Source organism: Tursiops truncatus, chromosome 16, assembly GCF_011762595.2.
Source record: "Tursiops truncatus isolate mTurTru1 chromosome 16, mTurTru1.mat.Y, whole genome shotgun sequence".
Taxonomy (NCBI): domain Eukaryota; kingdom Metazoa; phylum Chordata; class Mammalia; order Artiodactyla; family Delphinidae; genus Tursiops; species Tursiops truncatus.
In genome coordinates this window covers 921,509-943,848 of record NC_047049.1, presented here as the reverse complement: position 1 = coordinate 943,848, position 22,340 = coordinate 921,509, and the positions used below count along the sequence as shown (strand labels likewise).

The 22,340-nt window shown below is 58.7% G+C and overlaps 1 protein-coding gene across 1 annotated transcript in view; it reads left to right on the top strand.

Moving 5' to 3' along the window:
• The window catches only part of LRRC27 (leucine rich repeat containing 27), a 38,537-nt gene extending 21,675 nt beyond the window's left edge, over positions 1 to 16,862 (top strand). The window contains 7 exon segments of the mRNA XM_073793736.1: positions 462 to 574; positions 1,377 to 1,414; positions 1,416 to 1,472; positions 6,434 to 6,552; positions 7,859 to 7,976; positions 14,000 to 14,066; positions 15,303 to 16,862. Coding sequence (XP_073649837.1) covers positions 462 to 574; positions 1,377 to 1,414; positions 1,416 to 1,472; positions 6,434 to 6,552; positions 7,859 to 7,976; positions 14,000 to 14,066; positions 15,303 to 15,508 — 718 coding nt within the window. The 3' untranslated portion in view covers positions 15,509 to 16,862.
• The last annotated feature ends 5,478 nt before the right edge of the window (positions 16,863 to 22,340 follow it).

Genomic DNA, 22,340 nt, shown 5'->3' with positions numbered 1-22,340 from the left:
TAGCCAGATTCTGCCGACACCGATCTCCTGCCTCATCGTGGAGATAGGACAGAGGCTCTCGCAGGGCAGCGGCCAGAGCCCAGGAGGGCCCAGCTGCTGTGACCCTGGGCACCAAAGGGCCCCCGACGCGGGCAGCGGGAGAGGCCAGGGTGAGTCTGGGATGGTGGCCAGGGTCTGGGCCCACGATGGAGGGCTCTGCTGAGAGGGGAGACCGAGGGCCAGATGTGCAGGTGGGATGGGAGGGCGCTGACCATGGGACTCCGTGGAAGATCCAGGAATGGGGTCAGACAGGCAGGTGGAGACCCAGGCTGGAGACGTAGCATCCAGACCCAGAGTGCGTGGCGGGTGAAGCCCTGGCCCCGTCCCGGCCCCGTCGCCACAGCCGCAGCCTGGGCAGGGGTGGCTTCTGCTCAGCTCAGAGGCTCCCCAGCGTTGCGGCGCCTCTGTGCTCGCGTGGGCAGCAAGTCCCCTGGGCGTTGCCGTGGGCAGTTCGCAGTGCAGCGGGCGAGACGCAGCCAACAGCACAGTGACACCGCGGGTGACGGGGCTGGAGAGACAGGGCTCACGCTCTTAGGTGAGGCTCAGGCGTCTGAGAGGAAGTGGACCGGTCAGCATCCCCTGGGCCCCGTGCAGACCAGTGAATGCCTGAAGCCTTTGCTGTGGAGCTCATGGCCATGGCCCCGACCGGGCCTTCCCTGAAAAGTGTCCTGGTGCCTCACTGGGCAGGGGCTGGGCGGGGCCTGGCTTGTCCCCGCCCAGGGAGCTCTGCCCACACGTGCGTTTCGGAGCCCCCAGGCTGCCCCTGTGTCCGGCCACGGGATCAGGAGTGAAGGGCTTTTGTGTGAAGCTTTAAAAGTGACAGTAGATGGGCTTCCCTGGTGGCGCAGTGGTTGAGAATCCGCCTGCCAATGCAGGGGACATGGGTTCGTGCCCCGGTCTGGAAAGATCCCACATGCCACGGAGCGGCTGGGCCCGTGAGCCATGGCCACTGAGCCTGCGCGTGCAGAGCCTGTGCTCCGCAACGGGAGAGGCCACAACGGCGAGAGACCCGCGTACCGCAAAAAAAAAAAAAAAAAAAAAAAAAGTGACAGTAGAAATCCTTGTAGGGACCTCCCTGGAGGTCCAGTGGTAAAGACTTCACCTTCCAGTGCAGGGGGTGTGGGTTTGATCCCTGGTCAGGGAGCTAAGATCCCACATACCTCGCGGCCAAAAAACCAAAACATGAAACGGAAGCAATATTGTAACAAATTCAGTAAAGACTTTAAAAATGGTCTTTTTTTAGACCACATCAAAGAAAATCTTAAAAGAAATCTTTGTAAGCTGCGCACGAAGCTGCTTTTAACGACAACATCCGTGTTCCGCTGTGTCCTCCAGAGACAGGCGAGCACTGCAGGAGTGGAGGGTGCTGGCCCAGGAGGATGCAGAGGAGGAGGGAGGGGCTCAGCCACCTCCCGACCCCACGGAGGAACCTGGTACGTCTGCGGGGGGCAGCCCGTTCAGCCCCGAGGGGTGGCGCGGCTGCCTGTGTCCAGGCTCACGGGTGAAGGAGGCTGCCTGCTCTGCAAAGCCTGACCGCTCACCGGCCTCTGCCACTCAGCCAGCAGCGACCTCCCCTTAGAAAGCAGGCCACCAGTGGGCCTCCCAGCACCCCGCCCTGGCCCGGGCTCGTCCTCCCTGTTCCCCGGCCTCCACCAGCCACCCCTCTGCAGCCCCGGTGCCCACTCCCGGCCTCCCGGGAGCCTCCCTGTGGCACTCGGACCCCAGCCGCCCCCCACAGCCGCCCCGCACTCCTCCTGCGTGGGCTTCAGGCTGGCTGACCACGTGGAGGGAGCGTCACTGCCCCTCGCCCTCCTCTGGGGGAGCTGTGCTCGTGCCCTCCTGGGGACTCCTCTGACCTCCTTGTTCCCAGGTCCGGTGAGAGGCTGTCTGTCCTCACCCGGAGGGCCGTCCCGAGGCCTGTCCGGTCCTCTCTGTGCTCGAGCTCCCCGAGGCGGGTCTGTCCTGGTGTCCAGGCCTCTCCTCGCTCTGCTCCCGCTCTGATCACGGCAGCCCCTCACCCCTGCTCGTGAGCCCGGCATAACGAAGTCACCCCGACCCCACCCTCGCCAGGGCCCAGAGCCTCCCTGCTGTCCCTCCTCTCTGCCCGGTGCCTTTGCACGCCGCTTCCTCTGCCCTTACCTGCTGGGCCCCCCCGTCTGTGTGTCTTCAGAGCAGGGGTGGGACATGAACGTCTGCCTCGACCTGCACGGGCTCCTGGGCTCCAGACACCCGCTGGCCGGACTATGCAGGCGCCCCCGTCCCACCAGACCCCTAGGCAGCCCGGCCCTAGCTCCTGGGGCCGGCCACGCGCGATCATGCTGGCCTCCTGTCCTTCTGCCTGGTCCCCAGCCGCTCCTGCTTCCTGGGTGCTGATCGGGGTGGACAGAAGGGGCTCACGATGGCGGGCTCAGGGCTCCCAGGCTGGACTCGGTCCCCAGTCCAGGCCACACGCCACATGACCCGCAGCGGAAGGGCGATTTCCCCTCTGCCCAGGCCCCCTCAGCCTCTTCGTGGCAGCGAGGGCACCTCCTCTCCCCCCAGACCACAGAGAGGATTGTTAAGATGACCCCCAGAGACCACGGACCCCCGGGGCAGCTGGAGCTCTGGGCAGACTGGTGCACCTTCTCCCCCCTCCCGCCTCCAGGGTGGTATTTAAGCATCATTATGACCATGGTGGCTGTCGGATGGGGAGCCACTGCAGGTCACTCGGGCTTAAATACGCGTGACACATGATAAAACGTACCACCTTGACCGTCGTTAAATGTCCAGTTCAGAGGCATTTAGGACATTCCCACTGTGGAACCGTCACCACATCTGTCTCCAGAACGTTCTCGTCTTCCCAAACGGAAACTCTGTCCCCGTTAAACGCCAAGTCCTCACCCCACTTCCCCCGGCCCCCAGCCCCGCCCTCTACTTTCTGTCTCTGTATTTGGCTCCCGTGGGGACCTCCTGTGGGTGGAATCACACGGCATTGGTCCCTTTGCGTCTGGCTCATTTCACTGAGCGTAACGTCTTCAAGGTTCATCTGTATCGTAGCCTGTGTCAAAATTTCCTTCCTTTTTAAGGCTGAATGATATTCCATCCTGTGGACGGGCACATATTCTTCTCCGTCCGTCCATCCACAAATGCGAGAGTTGCTTCTGTCATGTGGCTGCAGTGCCCATGGGCGCGGCGTTGCCGGCGCGAACTGTCTTTTGTATGTGGGTCACTCCAGCTAGAAACGACTTCTGCGATACTGTGCAAGCAGCAGCTTATCCCGTTGTGTGTGTTTTTGTATATTACGGAGGAAGGCGGTCACTAGGTTTACAGCTGGAAATTGACAAATGTCTGTATAACTGGAGTAGCACAACATCCCATAAGTCAGATAGGAAATTTAGAAGCTCTGAAACTCACAGCAGGAAATTTTTACTTCATAAAACTTAAATATTTTATATGGCCTAAAATACTATAATTAAAGTCAAAAGATAGGGGGAAATATTTGTGACATATGTTTGTAACAAAAGATTAATATCTAAAATATAAAGAAAAACCACAAGCAGATTTTTTAAATTAAAGAATGCAGTAGAGAAATGGGCAAAGTATGTAGGACAGGCAGTTCACAGGTGAGGAAGCCCCAGTGGCGGTAAATTCAGAAAAGAAGCCCGGCTGCTCGGAGCTCCGGGTGTAAACACCCACCAGCACCGCTCGTGAAGCGGCCGGCAGAACAGAGGCCTCGGGCAGCAGGCTTCCGGCCACTGCTGCTGCCAGGGCGTCAGCTGCTTGGAAATGTCTAGTCAAGTTAAAAATGCTGATTTCTTGGAAGACTTCCGGTGTCCCGCCTCACAGAAATAAAGCAGTCGGATCACAGGCCTGTCGTACAGAGACGTGGGTTTGTGGAACCCACAAAAGCATCGTCCGCATGCCCACCGCGTCCTCTGTCCCCCGGCCGCACCAGGCCCTCCCGCGTTCCGGCTGCACCCGTGTGCTCTGTGGGGCCGCCCACGTCCTGCCCCCCGGAGCCTGAAAGCAGGAAGGGAAGGGAAGACTCCTCCCGCATGGGCAGGGGGCCTGAGCCTCCTGACTCATCACCCCCTTTTTAAAAAGCCTTGCGTTTTCATTTTCCACGATGCTCTAAACTGGCAGCTGTGCCAGTGGCCTCTGGATCCATTTTATTGGCCTGAAGAATAGCCCTCGTCTGCTTGACGCTCAACATATGAACCTCGGGGTCAGGGGACTTCCCTGGCTGTCCAGTGGCTTAGACTCTGCACTTCCAGTGTAGGGGGCCCGGGTTCTATCCCTGGTCAGGGAACTAAGGTCCCACATGCCACAGAGCACGGCCAAAAAGTAAAACAAAACAAAACAAAACAAAAAACTCAGGGTCGAGCCACTCTCGGCCACTAACACGGCGCCATCCTCCTCGCCTGCTCCGCAGGGTGCAAGGCCCTCCCTCCTCTGTACTTCGTGATAACCGTAAGATATGGCTGGGCTTTCAGTCCAAATCATATACTTCCAAAGGTTTTAAAGATAAATGTCTGACTCTAAGAAGTACACCTAGTAGCTTTAGCACTAGTTCTTTTCCCTGTGTTGGAGCACTGTTGAGGAGAACCCTGATTAATGACAGTGTGTGTGCCGGCTCCCAGGCAGCCAGCAGGTAGTTTCAGTTCTGCTGCGTCTGCAGCCTGGCAGCATCGGGGGGAGCAGAGCAGAGGAAAGGTCGGACGTGGTTTCTGCTCCCCTCTCCCGCCCATCCACCCCCCCCCATCCTCCCTTCTCTCTCCCAGCCTTCCCTGGCGCTAGGTCCTTCTAAGAGTCAGACAGGTGCTGGGGTGGAGCTGACGACGCAGGCAGACAGGTCCCGCCCTGGTAACCCGCTTAGAGGTGACCGGGCAGATAAGCCCTGCTCTGATCCCCCTCGCCTCCCCAGGACCCGCACGCGCCCTGTCCCTGCAGCAGCTGTGCTGCCCCGACCCACAGACAGACAGATAAGCACAGGTCTAAAGCTGCCTGAGGAGCGCAGGCTCGGTCTGGTTCTCAGACTTGTCCGTTCGGGGGTGGGGGCAGCAGCGGGCAGCGCTGGTCAAGGGCCCTGGTGTGTTTCCACTCACGTCCTTGTTACGTGGGCGCAGGGCCCCCGGTTTCTGCCGCTGAAGGCGGGATCGTACCAGGGCCCCGGGGCAGGACGAGGCTGCCACGGGATGGCTGGGGTGGGACGTGGCAGAGGTCACAGGTCCTCAGGAAGCCCTGGGCACCCCAGCAGAGCAGTGAGGACATACCCCCAGCAGCAGGGTGTCGGGCACCCTCAGCAGCACGGGGCCTGGCGTGGAAGCCGAGGAGGTCAGGGTGCAGGAGGGCTCCAACCAGACATCCAGTTGTGGCCCAAGGAGGGAGGAGGGAAAAGGAAGGCTGTGGAAAGGCAGACCTGGTAGATAGAGAACCAGGGAAAGGGGAATCGGGTGGGAGACGGGGGGCCACTTTGAAGACGTGGGTGAGCAAATCCAGATGAGACACACCAGGTCCAGCTGACCAGAAATCCAGGTGTGACGTCCGCGGGCCCTAGAAATGAGGAATTCGCTAGCATTTGTAGCGCTATTTCAACATATTTTGTGTAATGCTGCAACCTACAAGTTTTAAGGAATTTGTTGTTTTCAAAATAAATTGAGGTGGCCTGTGAATTCTTACGGAGAGTTTCCAGAACCACGACAGAACTACCCTGTCTTCCTCTGCCCCTGGACATGGCCCCTGCACCCAGTAAAACCCGTGGCGGCTGCTGGGGAGAGCAGAGCAAGCATCCTGCAGGAGGCGCTGGACGGTAGCCATCTGGAGCTCGCAGGGTCCCTGAGAGCATCGGAGCTTGCCTGGCCTTGGGCGCCGGGCATGGGGGTAGGGGGCTAGTTAGTGGGACGCGCCTGAGCTCCAGCCGTGCCCGCACGCGTGCAGGAGGCCCTCCTTCGCACCCGGAGTCACAGCCGTCTTACTGTAGCAGAAGAGCCAGCACTGGGTTACTTCCTGCACGTTTTCAGTTGCTTTGTGTCAGTTTGTTGTGCCACTGATCCAAGCTGGTGAATCTGTCATTCAGGTTTTCCGACGGCGAGGCTTCTTCTGCTTTCCCCACTTCATTAGTCAGGTGTGAGCCCTCGTGTGTTAGCTTGACGTAGTGATTTAACACAGGGCCGTACGAGAGGCGCGGGGCCCCTGCAGAGTGTTTCCATCTGCTGCGCTGGCGCCCCCGGGCCGCTGAGGAGCCGTCCACCTGCCCCGTGTCCTGCGCTCTGCCCTCACCCTGCACCGCCGGCCAGCCCAGGCCAAGGGTTGGGGACCCCAGCGTGTGGGGCACGAGTGTGCTGCACCCGAAGCCGCCTTGGTGTTAGCGGCTGTGTATTCCCGGATTCCTGAAACCCTCTCGCTGCGTTTCCAGGTGGCGTCCAAGGTTCCCTTTGCCACTGACCTGATAGGTCATGAGAAAATACCGATGCATTCGCCTGGGAAACTGAAACAAAGCAAAGAGAAATAATTGCAAGCAAGTGAGGAAATGAGGTGGGTACCGGGTCTCGTTCCGTTCTGCTGGACGCGGCGCCCTCCGACCTCCCCCTGCAGATGCATCTCTCCCGCTCCCCCCACCTCAGCCCCGGCGTGCCCTGGGCCCCTCCTGCAGGTCCAGGTACACTCAGGGACAAAAAGCAGGAGAGCCGCCATGCCGCCACTTTTCAGCTCTCACTCCCGCAGTGTCCACTCGACCCCTAGATCGCCGCCCTTTCCGCCCCTCGCCCCCCCGGGACAGCGGCTGCTTAGGGTCCTGGCGAGCCCTCGTCCTCCTGTGCTGACGCTGCCCTGCCGCCGGGCGCTCTGCCCTCGGCCCCCTGCCCTCGGCCCCCTGCCGCCCCAGAGTCCGCACCAGGAATGACTGCGGGGGCTCCGCGCTGCCCTCCCCGCCTTCCCGCCGCCCCCGTCTGCACCAGGCCCACCGCAGGGAGGCACCTCCATGGGCTCAGAGGCCAGAGCTGAAGTAAACCGGGGGGCTCGGGGTGGGGGGACCCGCCTGCCCTGGGCCCTGGCACTGCTCCCACCACGGGCACCAGCTGTGGTCTGAGGGCCTGGGGGAAGGTCATCACGCTGTGACCTGTGGACGGCAGAGGGCTCATTCCTTCTCCCTCACCCTGGAAATCGGGGAAACGTCGTAGGTCTGCGCCTGGGGCTAACCCAGCCACGTGGGTTGGAATGTGCTCTCATGTCCTCTGGGGAACTTCCGTCGCCCGCGTGGGCCCTCAGCAAGCCACAGCAGACGACATCTACACGGACGCCCCTGCGCCGTGGACAGGATTTCCTGAGAGCTGGGCTCTGAGATGCTGGGCGGGCAGGCCCTTCACCCAGCGTCTGTCCTGCAGGCCTCAGGAGGCCGCTGTGCTGGTGGGGCGGGGTCTCGGGAGGCCCGGCCGGGGATCCACCAGGCTCTGCCGCCCTTCCCACTGAGTGCCCGACATCCCGCGGGAGGGCTCTGGGCCATACCGAGCAGACGTGTCTAAAATCCTACTTGATGCCGTGCTCTGTTCCTCTTTTTGAGGGTTTATTAAAGCTGTGTGTTTCATATGAAAACAAAGACACACCTCCTCCTTCGCGTGCAGAGCGTGCAGTGTCCTCGGTGTGCAACGTCTTTCGTGAGCTGGTCTAGCAGCTGTGAGTGCAGGAGGGGGCGGTAAAGGCAGTCTGTCCGTCTGTGGGCTGGTGCCCAACCGGGGGCCGGCCGACCAGCCCCGGGACTGCTGTTTTGGCCAGAAGGAGAAAGGGAAAATTCTCCCTCCGTGTTCAGGTAGAATCCTTTCCTCGCTGCCCTTTGTTTCCCCAGTGCCTTCCGAGAGGAAAAGCGGAAACAGCACATCCAGCAACTGCGGGAACGAAGAAGCAGATTCCGAGGGTCGGCACCTCTTGAGGAGATAGGGAGGGCCACGCAGGACTTGGAAATTGTAAGTATTTGTCAGCTCGACTTGAAAATAAGATTTGATTAAAACTCGAAGGGAACCACACGTTCTCTAAACTTGTGGAGTCTTCCCAGCATCACGGGTGGTCAGAGGATAAGGAAACATTCCCGCAAGCGTGCGCCCCCGGGTGCCGGCACCACTGGACGGACCCGCGGCTGTGGTCCTCCCGGCACGCCCACGTCTGTGTGGCAGGAAGGTTGCCACCAGCATCAGTCCGTCCATCCGTCCATCCCACAGACGTAGATAAGCACCTACTGCGTGTCTGGAGTGTCTGCCGTTACGAGAGTGACGCAGAGATGGAGGAGACACCTTCCTGCCCTGCCCAGCACATAGTCAGCCCACCCCACCCCCACCCCGCCCTCCCCGCGAGCACCCAGGCCTCCACGCATCCCCATCAGCTGCCCCCGCTGCCCGCGGGCACTTGCTCTCCCAGCCGCAGGAGCACCTGCCTGTCCTCCCAGCACCCAGGCCCCAGCTCGTGGGCCTGTTCTGAGCCGTGTGTCTCACCCCGGCGCGGTGGCCCAGAGCCCCTCTCCCGGGTCTGCTGCCCCAGGGCTAGCAGCATCGTCCCCACCGCCCGCCGAGGGCTCTGTCACTATTGTCCCCTCTCTTGGGGCCCACAGGGATGGGGGGGAAGGAACACAGGCAGGGGCTGGGGTGCTTCGTAGAGACCCCACCCTGTTCAGACTCTGCCCCTCTTCTCAGACTCTTTTCCTTCCCGGCCCTGCCTTCAGAGGAACCTTTATTCTCTCCAAATCTATCATTGACGGGAGTAACCTCATTCTTGGACACCCGAAACCCTACCTCTTAGGGCTTCTGAACAGCTGTGTCTCATCGCACTGCTTCAGATTAGAGACTCAAAAGTCTGTTTGGTGTTGGGAACACCTCTATGCTCACAGATTTCATAACCTGTATGAAATGAGTCAATTCCTTGAAAGACACCATCAGCCAAAACTCAACAGGAGAAGAAACGATCTGAATAGACTGATACTATTAATGAACTTGAATCAATAATTCATAAGCTTTCCAGTGGGTTCCCTGGTGAAGTCTACCAAACATTCAAGGAAGAAATTGCGTCAACTCCCTTCCAGAGGCTAGAAGCAGAGGGAATACTTTGTAACACCCTATGAAGCCAGCATCGCCCCAGTACCAAAAGCAAGGGCATTACATGAAAGGAAAACTACAGACCAGTCTCTCTCATGAACAAAGATGCAAAAACCCTCACCAAAACACGAGCAAGTCAGATTCAACAACGTATAAAAAGAATAACGAACGACCAAGGGGAATGTGCCCCAGACATGCAAGGCTGGCTCAGCGTCTGAAAGCCAGTTTACATGACGCATCACATCCACAGGCTAAAGAAGAAAAATCATAGGATTGTATCAGTAGCTGCAAAAAAAAAGGCATTTGACAAAATCTGACACCCATTCAGGATAAAAACCCTCAGCAAACTGGGAATAGAGGGGAGCTTCCTCAGCTTGTTAAAGGACATCCACAGAGACTCTGCACTAACATCATACCTAATGGTGAGAAACTAGACGCTTTCCCCCAAGGTCAGTAACAAGGCAGGGGTGTCCGCTCTCACTGTTTCTCCTCAGCATCTTTGTTCTTAGGTGGCATGATTGTCTGTGTAGAAAATCCCAAAGAATTGACCCCAAAAATTCCTGGAACTAGTAAACAATTATAACAAGGTTGCAGGATACAAGGCTAATATATAAAAGTCCATTGCTTACCATATACCAGCAATGAACAAGTGGAATTTGAAATTAAAAACAATACCATTTATATTAGCACCCCAAAAATGGTGCTAGGTATAAATCTAACAAAATGTGCACAAAATCTATATGAGGAAAAGTACAAAACTCTGATGAAGGTAACTAAAGAAGAATAAATAAATGGAGAGATGGTCCATGTTCATGGATAGGAAGACTCAGTATTGTCAAGATGTCAGTTCTTCCCAACTTGATCCATAGATTCACCTTAAACTCAGTCAAAATCCCAGCAAGTTATTCTGTGGATATTGACCAACTGATTCTAAAGTTTATATGGCGGCAAAAGACCCAAAAGAGCCAACACAATATTGAAGAAGAAGAACAAGGTCGGAGAACTGACACTACCCAACGTCGAGACTTTCTATAAAGTTACAGCAATCAAGACGGTGTGGTGTTGGTGAAAGAAGAGTCAGATAGATCAATGGCACAGAAGACAGAGCCCAGAAATGGACCCACACAAATACAGTCAACTGATCTTTGACACACGAGCAAAGGGAACAAAACAGAGCAAAGAGAGTGTTTTCAACAGCTGGTGCTGGGCCACCCGGACATCCACGTGCAGAAAAATGAATCTAGACACAGACCTTATACCCGTCACAAATATTAACTAAAAGTGGATCACTCTTACCAGACTGTGTACATTGAATACGTACAGTTTTTTATATAAATTGTACCTCAATAAAGCTGTAAAAACATGGGTCACAGACCTAAATGTAAAAGGCAAAAATATAAAGCTCCTAGAAGACAACATAGAAAACCTAGATGACCTTGAGTTGGTGACGCCTTTTTACATAGAACATCAAGGCGTGAAAGAAAAAAATGGTAAGTTGGACTTCATTAAAATTTAAAAATTCTGTTCTGTGCAGGACACTGTCAAGAATAAGACAGCCACAGACTTGGAGGAAATAGTTGCGAGAGACATATCTGATAAACCACTGTTGTCCAAAATAAGCAAAGAACTCTTAAAGACTCAACAATAAGAAAGCAAAAACCCTATTAAATGATGGGCCACAGACCTGAACCAACACCTTGCCGGAGAAGGTACGTAGATGTTAAATATGCTTATGGAAAAGTGCTGAACAAAGTACTTCGTTAGGAAATGCAATTTAAAGCAACAAGGAGCTAGCACTGCACACCTGTTAGAATGGCTGTGATGCAGACACGGACCACACCAGCTGCCCATGGACTGAGGAGCAGCAGGGACTCTCACTCACCACCGGTGGGAACACAGAGCAGTGCAGCCACCTGGGAGACAGCGTGACGGTTTCTTACAAAATTAAGTATACTCTTACCATACAGTCCAGCAGTTGTGCTCCTTAGTATTTACCCACAGGAGTGGAAAACGTACATCCACACAGAAACCTGCACACAAATGTTTGTAGCAGCTTCATTCATAACTGCCAAAACCTGAACAACCAAGATGTCCTTCCGTAGGGGAACGGGCTAATGAACTGTGGTCCATCCAGACACTGGAATATTACTCGGTGTGCGAAATGAGCTAAGAGGCCGTGAAAGACAGGGAAGCACTTCAAATGCTTATTACAAGGTGAAAGAAGCATTGTGTGAGGCATCTGAAAACGCGGCCTCCGGTATGATTCCAGCTCTGTGACATTCTGGGAAAGGCAGAACTATGGAGACAGTAGAGAGGCCAGCGGTTGCCAGGGGTTGGGGGGAGGGAGGGGTGAACGGGGAGCACAGGCGATGCTAGGGCAGTGGGGCTGCTCTGTGTGACCCTGTGAGGATGGATGCGTGTCACTGTGCGTTTGTGCAAAGCCACGGAATGACAACACTAGGAGTGAACCCTAAGGCCAGCTGTGGGCTTGGGTGGTGACGTGTCAGCCTGGGCTCATCAGTTGTAGCAAATGTCCCCTCTGGCGGGGGGTGAAAACTACAGAAATAAAGTCCCGGGTGAAGTGTGGGTGCCCGAGAGCCACGCACACGGTTCACAAGACAGTCTCGACAGCGTTTGATGCACCACCGGTGGGAGAAGGTGGGCCCCGCGGCCAGGAGCTCACATCAGGTTGGAAGGCCAGGAGGTCTGCATCTGGTGAGAGGGCCAGCTGATGCCTGGCAGGCTCTCCCTCCAGGTGCACGTGGCCCCTTTTCTCGTGGGTTAGTCTCCAGTCTGCCCTGCGGCCCCACTGGACAACAGGAGAGGAGCAAAGTGAGGCAGCTCCTCAGCACAAAGGAAAGGGAGAGGAGAGGCCAGCTCCTCCCATAATCACGAACAGAGCACGGGCCGCCCGCTAGAGGCCACGTTTCCCAACACCCCTCGTAGCGTATGCGACGGCCTGTGATTACGGTCGGGCCAGCAGGACAGGAATAGACGTAGACGTGTGTATGAACTTCCTGAGCTTGTCCTCCCCTCCCCCTGCTGGAATGCACAGGCGATGGTGGGAGCTGGGGCAGCCATCCCAGACCCTGAGGTTGAGAGTGTGGAGTGAGGGGCAGAGTAACGTCCCCATGCTGACAGCAGCCCTCAGATAAACCGCTGCACCTGGTTCGGCCTCCCCATCTGGGCCTTTGTTCCAGCCGCTGAGCCTGTAACCTAACCATTCACAGGCCAGCTTGGTTCTGGAGGAAGAAAGCCACCTGCTGCTGTGACACAAGGGCCTCTGAGAAGGAGGCTGGCAAGAAGCGAGATGGCTGGTTCCACGGGGCCCACGGACTCAGGACTGGAGAGGCTGAGGGTGGAAGGTCCGCAGCACCCTCGCCACCCTGCTCAGCTCCCCTGTCCACCCAGCAGGACGTGTGGGGGATGGACTCTCAGAGGTTGAACAAGGAGGTCTGGGCCCGTGGGCCCTCCCGCGGAAGGGGGGCACCACCCGATGCCTTCCTGAGCGCGGGAGCCACGAGGATCAGGCCGGACGCCTGCTCCCCGCCTTGAGAGCGGGAAGGGGCCCCTGAAGAAAACTGGCGGAGATGAATGCCCTCAGAGCCCTGGCTCGTGGGCCCCCCGCCCCCATCCTGACTGACCAGCAGGGCCGCGTCCCAGTGGGTACGGCATTTCAGTGCCTACTCCTTGAGTGGGTGGGAGCCGGGACGCTGGGCGCTCGAGGGAGGGACCAAAACGGCCGACTGGAAACGCGCAGACGAATTGAAGTCCTCTGGGCAATGATGGAAACCAGCTGTTACAAGAGTGGGCACTCAGGTATCTGAGAACTTGGAGTTAAGTGAAAAGTACAGCCAGAATCCCTAAAAGTTAAAAAGCCTGAATCAACAGATGAGGTCGAGCAAATCCCCCGAGAAGCGGAACAAAGACAAAAGGAGGGATGGAAAGCAGAGATGAGTCAGACCCTAGGGTCGACCGGAGAGGCCTGACCTCCGAGATGCTCTGGAAACTCACGGGAAAACCCAGGGAGGTTCAGGAAGCAGGCTGTTTCCAGGCTGCCGGGCGGCCATGGGCCCAGACCATCCCAAACAGGCTCTGAGGTCCTGGAGCCCCCAGGGAGGGACAGGGCACATGCAGACACTGGGCCAGGCGCCACGCGGGGACTCGGGGACGTCCCTTCCCTTCCCTCTGGAGCTGGAAGAGCGGGCGTGTCCTCCCAAGACGGGGAAGAGACCCCGGGGGAGGAGCCCGGCCCGAGGGTCTGCAGGGGAGCCAGGTTGCTTGGATGACCCCAGGAAAGGACGGGCCTGGGGAACTAAGTGGATGTTTTTAAAGGAGCAGTCAGCTCACAGAGTACACATCTCTGCCGGAAGGAAACCGGAAGCAGTGGGTACTCAGTGGACGGCAGCGGAGGTTCCCCTGGGCCTCATGACACAAGCTCTGGGCCTCACGACACAAGCTCTGGGCCTCACGACACAAGCTCTGGGTGTTAGTTTCACCCAAGATCGTGGTAGATCCATCTTAGGGGACGAGGCGGCGTAGGGGTCTCAGGGGGGCCTCCAGGCTATGCCCCAGGGAGACAGAGCTGAGGGGGCGGCGAGGGGAGGGAGGGGAGCGTGGAGGACACGGCCCCCCGGGGGTGGGGAGGCCCCACGCAGACACACCTGCCCTCAGACGGGGGAGGGCCCGCTCCTTTTGCTCTGGCCACCTGGTCCCCTGCGTTCTCCATCTCACCGTCTTCTGGCCCAGCTGATGGGTCGGGGTGAGCAGAGGGGGTGAGGCGTGCTGGGGGGGCTCCCCCTCGGGAGGGCGGCTCTGGGCCCAGGGGACAGGTCCCACCCGTCACCCGGCGCCCTCCCCAGCCCCGTGGCCAGGCTAACCTGACCCCTTCCTTTCTCCCCAAGGCCAGGAGGCTGCAGGATGAAGTAATGAAACTAGAACTGAGGTCAACCTTGAACAGAAACCATCAAGGTACAGCTCTCCCTGGAGGCCTTTCGCTCGGCCCGACTTTGTTGCAGCCTCAGAATCTATTTTTTAACACGAACTATTAAGAACCTGCAAACGTTTACAGATGCTAATGACAGAGCATCACTGGTACAGACTGAGCATCTTCTCACCTGGAAAACAGGCCGGCAGCTCGCTGCCTCCCCAGGGGTCGCCCCTGTGCAGGGCGTGAGGTTTACGGGTCCCCATCTGCGCTGCCTATTCGGAGGCTGCAGGAGGTCTGAGCTGCATTAAGAGAATACGGTGACGGCCGCGTGGCATCCGTTTGCAGTCCGTCGGCTGGCAGAACGTGGTGTCGGCACCTGTGCCCCCCGACCCTGCTCACAGCGGGGATCAAGCTTTCACAACTGACTAAAGTGGGGCCCGAGGTCCGTGGGGCCGTCTTTGCTGGGGAGGCAGGAGTGCCCTCCTCCCACCCGGCGGCGCTGCTCCCCTCCCTGGGCGCTGCCCCTCCCCTGGCCCTGCAGCACCGCCGGGCCCCGTCCCAGGCCCCCGGGCTCTCACCCAGTGTCGGCGCGACTTAGTCTCTTGTGCCGAATGTCTGATTAGATGTGAAATAAGGGCTTGATCTTGAAAAGACCTTTGATGCGATTTCTTTTTTTTAACAGATGTAGGATAACTCAGATTTTCTATTTCTTTTTGTGTCAACTTCTTTGGTAGACATGTTTTTCCTTGAGTTTTTCCATTTCATCCAAGTTGTCAGGTTCATCAGCATAAACTTCTTCATAATATCCTCATATTTTCTCAGTCACTGAGGACCTGTAACAATGTCCCCTTTCTCGTTACTGATGTTGCCCCGTTTTCCTTAATCTTGTTCAGGATTCGTCACTTCTGTTAATCTTTTCGAACAACCACGGTTGGCTTTGTCGAGTTTCTATCGTGTTTTCTGTATCATTGATTCCTGTTCTTCCCCTTCTTTTCTGTTTTCTTTGGGTTTAATCAGTGCTTAGAGGGAACTTCACCACTTTCAAATGCATATGCCACAAAGGAAGAGACAGGTAAAATCCATACCCTGGGCTCCCAACTCAAGAAGCTAGAAGGTGTGTTAGCTACCTGTTGCTGCGTTAACAAGTTACTCCAGAACAGAGCAGCTGGAGGAGTAGATAATAGCAATAAAGAATTATAAATAATTATATTATGTATTATCATATATGACTATATTAACATGGCGTAATAATAATAAGTGTTTGTCGTCTCTCCCAGCTTGTGAGCGTCAGGGTAGAGGGAGCGGCTCGGCCGGCACTTCTGGCTCAGTCGGGCCACGGGTCGGGCCGCGCTGCCGGAAGGCTCACTGGGCTGGGCGTCTGGTTCCCTGTGAGTCCGGTCCTGGGAAATGTGTGAAGACCTGCTTCACGGCTGCCGTACGACTTCCTCTGGGAAATGTTCCGTGCGACTGGACGAGAATCTAGTTGGACGTAGCGCTGTTGGACGTCGCGCTGTTGGACGTCGCGCTGTTGGACGTAGCGCTGTTGGATGTCGCGCTGTTGGACGTAGCACTGTTGGATGTCGCGCTGTTGGACGTAGCGCTGTTGGATGTTGCGCTGTTGGACGTAGCGCTGTTGGACGTCGTGCTGTTGGACGTAGCGCTGTTGGACGTCGCGCTGTTGGACGTCGCGCTGTTGGACGTAGCGCTGTTGGATGTCGCGCTGTTGGACGTAGCGCTGTTGGATGTTGCGCTGTTGGACGTAGCGCTGTTGGACGTCGTGCTGTTGGACGTAGCGCTGTTGGATGTTGCGCTGTTGGACGTAGCGCTGTTGGACGTCGCGCTGTTGGACGTCGCGCTGTGTGTCCATCAGGCGGATTGACGGTGTTGGTCAGATCTCCCGCATCCTCCAGGTTGGTTCATCTTGTCCTGTCGGCTGGATGCCATTTCCAGCCACGGTGTGGCCTCACGTGTGTCTCCCTTTAGCCGTGTCAGCTGCTGCCGTATGTGGTTCCAAACTATGTTATTAGATGCCTGCGCATTCAGGGTTGTTGTGTCTTCCTGTTGAATTAGCCTTTCCGTCAACAGGAAATACTTCTCTTTATCCCGTGTTCCATGCTTCTTGCCTTTGAGGTCTATTTTGTCTGATGTTAATATGGGCATTTATGCCACCCCTGCTCCAGTGAGCGTTTACCAATACGTCTTCCATCCTTTGACTTCAATCTTTCTGGGTTTTTATGTGTAAAGTACGTCTCATGTAAATATCATATACTTGGGTCTTCCTTCCTTTCTCTAGCCTGACGATCTTTGTCTTTTGATTAGAGGGTTTAGTCCCCTTACATTCATATGGTTGATTTTAAGTCTCCCCTCTTGCTATTTGTTTTATGAGTCTCATGTTCTTTTATTCTTCCTTCGCTGTTCTCTGATAAAGTAAGCAACTTTTTAAAAAATTTTAAATTATTTTTAAAATTTTACCCGGGGCAGCGGAGAGGGAAGGGAAGGAAACATGCAGGGTCAGGGGATGCAGGGAGGAAAATACACGTCTAATTTTCCAAAATTACCAGAGGAGGTAAAAGGATCGTACCTCCTAACAGAATGCAGAGCACAGGGGACTTCAGGTGAACAGGGTGAAAAACGGAGTGAACAGCAAGCCAGCAAAACAAACAAATACAAAGATGGAAGGAATGAAATCAAGTGTATCAGCCGTCACGTTGAACTTGCTAATACTAAATTGTTCTATTGGCCTTTTAAAGAAATACATAATGCAACAATCTTTGACTTTTACCCATACACTGTTTCTAAGATTCATTCTTAGAGCAGAGCGATGTTTTTAAAAGGTTGGAATGAGGGGAGTTTGACTTCCGGGTGGGACTAGGGGATCTGCTCCTGGGGCAGCTGGGAGACCCCAAGGCAGAGATCACAGAGGCCGCCAGCCGCCAGCAGCGCGGGGCCGGCTCGTGGTCTGGTTCTCTCCCCGCTGTGGTCTGTGCCCTCCGCTGCCTGCGGCACCTCCGCGTGGCCTCTGTGGCAGGTGCTTTGCCCTCTCCCACGGCCCCCCGGGGCCCAGCAGGTGCAGAGCAGGGGTCCCCATGCCTTGCGGAGGCTTGGGCCGTGTACCAGCACAGCACGCTTCCTCCGTGTGCCCTGCGTGGGCTCAATCGCAGGGCCGCCCAAACTCACCAAGCAGCGGGCCGCACCCCCCGCCCCTCGGCTATGCCGAGACCCCGTGCTCCCTTCTGCTCCTGTGGGTGTCCCCCCAGGAGGGGCCGGTACGAGAGGGCCTCTGCGTGGCGTGTCAGTGCCGCGTCCCCAGCTGGGCTGATGTCCACGTAGCCGCCCAGATGTCCAGACGGGCCCCGTGGCTCTGCGCCGTTTCTGCTTTGCCTCGAGGTCTCTGTTCGGGTTCCCGGTTGTTGGGTTCTCCCTGCCTCACACCTGCTCTGCTCATGTGGGGAAGGCGGTCACGTCCCCTCGGAGCCCATCCTCCGCCCTGGGCGGGCAGTGGCCGTGGGGTCCGCCTCTGGAGTGGACACCAGTGTGCCAAGTGGACTTCCAGCCTCCACTCGCCAGAGGCAGAGCCCGTGTCCACGGGTCCCGTGTCTGTCCGTCTTCACGGGGGGCCCCATCACCAGCCCTGCCCGGAAGCCAGGGCCCCCTGCCCGGCTGGCGGGTGCCGGTCTCCCCAGATCAAGACCGGCATTTGCTTCTCTTCCTGGAAGGCTTGCGCGCCTTCTCCTGTCCCCTTCTGTCTCCGGAGCCCTTGCTGCTCACTGGGCAGCTCTCCCGACTCCGTCCCCAGCTGAGATTTCCTTCTTCATGCTCGCTGCTTAGAGACGTTTCTTCCTGAAATATCTGCGTTTATTCTCTGCATCTCAGCGTGACTGTCCTCCCCATGAGCTCCCTGACGGAAATTCCACGTTTATTCTCTGCATCTCAGCGTGGCTGTCCTCCCCATGAGCTCCCTGACGGAAATTCCGCTGGGAGAGTGTTCACTTTTCAGCTCTGAAAGTCTGGTGGAGGGCACTGGGCTCGGGCCCCTCCTCTTGTGGTCTCACTGGCACGGGCTCCCTGAGTCGGTCAGTCTCCTGGGATGCTGGCCCCCTGAGACCGGGTCAGGTCGGGGCCTGGTGCTCTGGGTCCAGGCCCTCCTGCACCAGCTGCTGCCGCCCCCGCCACGCTTCCCAGCACTTCCCGGCCTCAGGTGTGGGCTCCGGCAGCCTTCTCAGCTCCTCTGGGGCTCTTGGTTGGAGAGAGGCAGGGTTGGACCAGGCCCCCAGATCCCAGCCTGGTGTCCCCAACACCGATTTCTCACCCGGGGGGTCCTGGGGAACCCAAAGCCCGCTGTCCCTGGAGGTCAGCCCCCGTCTGAGGGTGGGAGCCCAGGGCGGAAGCCACCTCCCTCGGACCCCCTGCCCTTCCTCAAGCCGTTCATCTGTTATTTATTCACTGCTGCTCCCGCCAACGGGCTGTTGGGTGACGTCCTCACCCTACACGACCCGATTCCGGCGCGATCACTCACTGCACTTGTTCTGAGCTTGGTCGGGAGACCCACCTGGACCCCTGCTCAGAAGGCGCTTGGGCCGCCGGTGGGGGGTGGCCCTGCTCCCCCAATGGATTCAGAGTATGTGGGGTGGGGGCCTGCTCTGTCCTGGGTGGAATTGGGGTGTCCGGGGGGGGACGGCCTCCGTCCCCGTTACGGGTCACCTGTCTCCACTCCATGTCCCCTCTCCTGCTTTGTCCTCTCCTTCCTTAACTGCTAAGTCATCCCTGCCATGCCTGACTGCCCACATGGGTGCTCCTGGGGCCTCTCTGCTGCCAGACAGCCTTGGGCGGGGGGAGGGAGGAAGAGCCGCCCCCCTGCCCCCAGGTAAAGGCCGAAACCCTGGGTGGCAGGGCCTGCGCTGCGAGGGCGGGGGCCCGGAGATGCGTGGACCGCAGGCGATAATGGTGGGCGCCCTGCCCAGGACCTGCTTCTGGGAGTCAGCAGCCCGGCGGCCTCATGCTGTGAGCCATGTTCGCCTGCAGATGGCGCCTTGGCCAGGACGCAGCCTGGGCACACAGCCCCGCAGGGCCCAGCAGCCGACCTGCCGCCGGCCAGGGTGCGGCCACAGCCCCACAGGGCGTCCTCCCACTCCCACCAGACCCCTGCGTCCTGACTGGTACCTGGTCCATGAGCTTGGATTCCTGAGTCCTGGGCCCAAAACGAGTATCAGGACAGGAGGGTCCGGCCCTGTCAGTGGCTACGGCCCCATCCCTTCCTGCAAGCTGCCTGTGGACGGTCAAGCCCACGGCGGCACCATCCGATCTCCACGCACCAGCCACCAGCCAGCCCAGGGGAGTGACCCCTATGGCCTGTCCACGTCTCAGAAGGATGTAGCGCAGAGGTGTGGCTGGGACATGGGCCCTGGGCCCTGTCTGTGGAGGTGGAGTCCTAGGTGACCGCAGGTGGTCCTGAGGTGGGGTGCGGACCCCACATGGACACATATCCTGGCCCGGGGATGCCTTGCCTGTTGGCGGGGGCGGGGGGCCCTCTTGCTGGGCTGAAGGGGGGTAGCGGTGTGTCCTCAGGCACCGGCAGTGCGTCACCCCCTCTGCCCCCTCGGTGTCTGTGCCATCCCCATGGGGCAGGGAGCCCAGTGCTCAGGAGGGAAGGAGCAGACCTCGCGGGGCTCAGGGCTGCGTGTTGCCACGTGTTTCCAGCCTGCATGTCCCAGTGCAGTGTTCTCTTCGGGCCAAGGACTGCTGACGGTGGGCTCCTGGCAGCCTGAGGCACAAGGAGAGCAGGGTTCAGAGGAGAAGCTCCCGCCCCAGCATACAACCATCAGCCTCCATTTCTTCCCGGGGTGGGGGTGGGGTGGCGGCAAGCAAGTAGCAAGCGACTCTGGGCCTTTCCAAACCCTGGGGGTAAAGAGCCGCCCCACCCCCAGCCCTGGGCTCCCTGTGCCCCCAGCCCTGGGCTGGGTTAGGGTCAGGGGGCCTGGGGCACTGAATCCTCCAGGCCTCAGGTGCCACTTGGGCAAGGACACAGGAGGGCACAGGTTATGGGGTGGGTGGGGTTATGGGAAAGCCCTCTAGGAGGCACCAGACCCCCTACCAGGGCTGTTCGGCATCTCCACTGGCCCAGGCTCAATACCAGTGGGGGGCAGGTGCTGCACGGAAGACGGCCCAGCTACAGGGGAGATCTGTGCTGGTGGTGGTGGTGACGGGCATGGTGGTGGTGGTGGTGGTGGTGACGGGCATGGTGGTGGTGGTGGTGGTGATGGTGGTGATGATGATGGTGGTGGTGGTGGTGGTGACAGTGGCAGTGGGGAAGAGGATGAGAGCAGCACATTCTTACAGACTCATTACCCGGAGTTTAGTGAAATCAACGCCCTCATCCGGGCCCTGCTCTCCTCCCTCCCAGCAACGGCCGGCCGAGCTGCCACGAGGTGGCCTGGGCCGAGCACCAGGGCCCACCCCAGCTCTCACATCCTTGCGCTCTGGGCACTGGCTCTGGAGAGACCGTGGTTTCTGACCCATGGCTCTGGCCTGCGGTTCCCCTGTGACCAGGCACTCTCGGTTCCATCTCAGAAGCACCTGGCTTTGGGAGAGCTGGCCTGAGCTGCAAGAGACGCCCCTGCCAGGCCGCCGAGGGGAGCTCCAGGCAAGGAAGTGGAGCAGCCCCGGAGGGGGTGGGGGGAGGACACCAGCCACCCGGCCGGGCAAACCCAGAACAGGCTGGTGACGGTGACAGCGTTCCTTCCGGTCACAGGGAGGCCTCTGGGAGTCTCCCACCTCATGGGAGAGACAGAGGGTGACAAAGGCAAACTTACTTCCCGCGGTGCCGGAAGGTGAAGGCAATAGGAGGGACGCTGAGCTGGGGTGTGGACGGGTCACCCTGAGAGACTGGGGGGCCGGCAGGGAGTCAGGGAGTGAGGGCCAGGCTGCCGTGGGGTGAGTCCCGGGGCTCCTCCAAGAACCAGCACAGGACCTCTGGGGGTCACAGAGCAGCCGCTGCCCGGAGCACCTCTGCTGCCCTCCTGCCGGCTCGTGGCCACCCGACTCCACCCTAGTGAGGCGCTGACGGCCTCCTGTCCCCCTGCATGCCACGACCCTGCCCGTCTGGCCAGACTAGCCGCCACGGTCACCCTGCCAGCACCCCGGGCAGGCCAGGCCGAGGGCCGGGTACCGCGCAGGCCCCGCAGCGGCTGTGTGCCTGCAGCCAGGGAACGGAGGCTGTAGGGCCAAAGTCCGGACACCTAGGGAGAGGCTCCCGGCCCAGTTCTCCCTCAGTCGGGGGGCAGCTCTCAGTGGGCAGCTGCTGGGGCCCTGCCTGTCTGGGGCTGTTCTCTCCAGGATCTGCCGGCCTCGCTGACCCGCCGGCACAGGGCTGGCCCCGGAGGGGGCCTGGAGGAGGGAACACCAGCTCAGGAAGGAGGCGGCGGCACGTGGGAGTCAGGACCCGGGATCCCTGGGCTGATTAGGCCCCTCTGAAGGAATCTGCATTTTAGTCTGGTGTCTGGAAGTTCCCCGGGCCTTCCAGAAATCAGAAAGGAAGCGGGGAAGCCCGCGGGGAGCAAGTGGGTGGGGCTGGGCTGGGAGTGGGCAGGTCTGCCTGGTAAGGTCCTGAACAGACACCCTTTGAGATGCAAACAACCTCCGGTCAGCTGACTCTTCTCTCAATACCCTCCCTCCTGGAGAAAGGGCTTTAAAAATGGCTTCCGTGCTCACTTAGGAAATACCAGGCACGGGGCAGGTTGGGGCCCAGGCTGAGAGAAAGCAGCACGGGCCGCCCTTCTCCCTAGCGCTCTCCCCTCTCAGCTCGGTGCCGCTGCCCCCACCGTGGGAGCTGCAGGGTGGTCCTCGGGGCCCCAACCCCGCCCACAGCACACACCCACCGCTGCATCCCCGCCCCCGCAAGCCCAGCGTGTCCTCAGGTGTATCTGTCCGCCCACGGCAAACTGCTGCTGATACCTGGGAGTTCCCCGGAAGCCCCCTTCCTCACCTCAACCCCGGCACCTCTCGGAGGGCCCCCTTCTGTGCACTCCCACACCCACCTCTCCAGCCCCGCCAACAAGCCGCCAGACTCGTGCTGCCCAAGCGGCCTCGTGGGGCCCCTTCTCCCTCTGGGGGACGCCTGCTGGCCCAAGCATCGCGGCCCCGGGCCCTCTTTCTGGACATCCCCGTCTGCACACAGTGCCCCGTGCACACAATGACACGGCCCACGCGGAGTGCCCCCACCAGCTCCGAGATGACCCGAATGCCCGCTCCCCGGTGCTGTGTGTCCCCAGTGCCCAGGAAGGGCGACGCCCAGCAGGCATCCCCGGCACGCTGGCGCC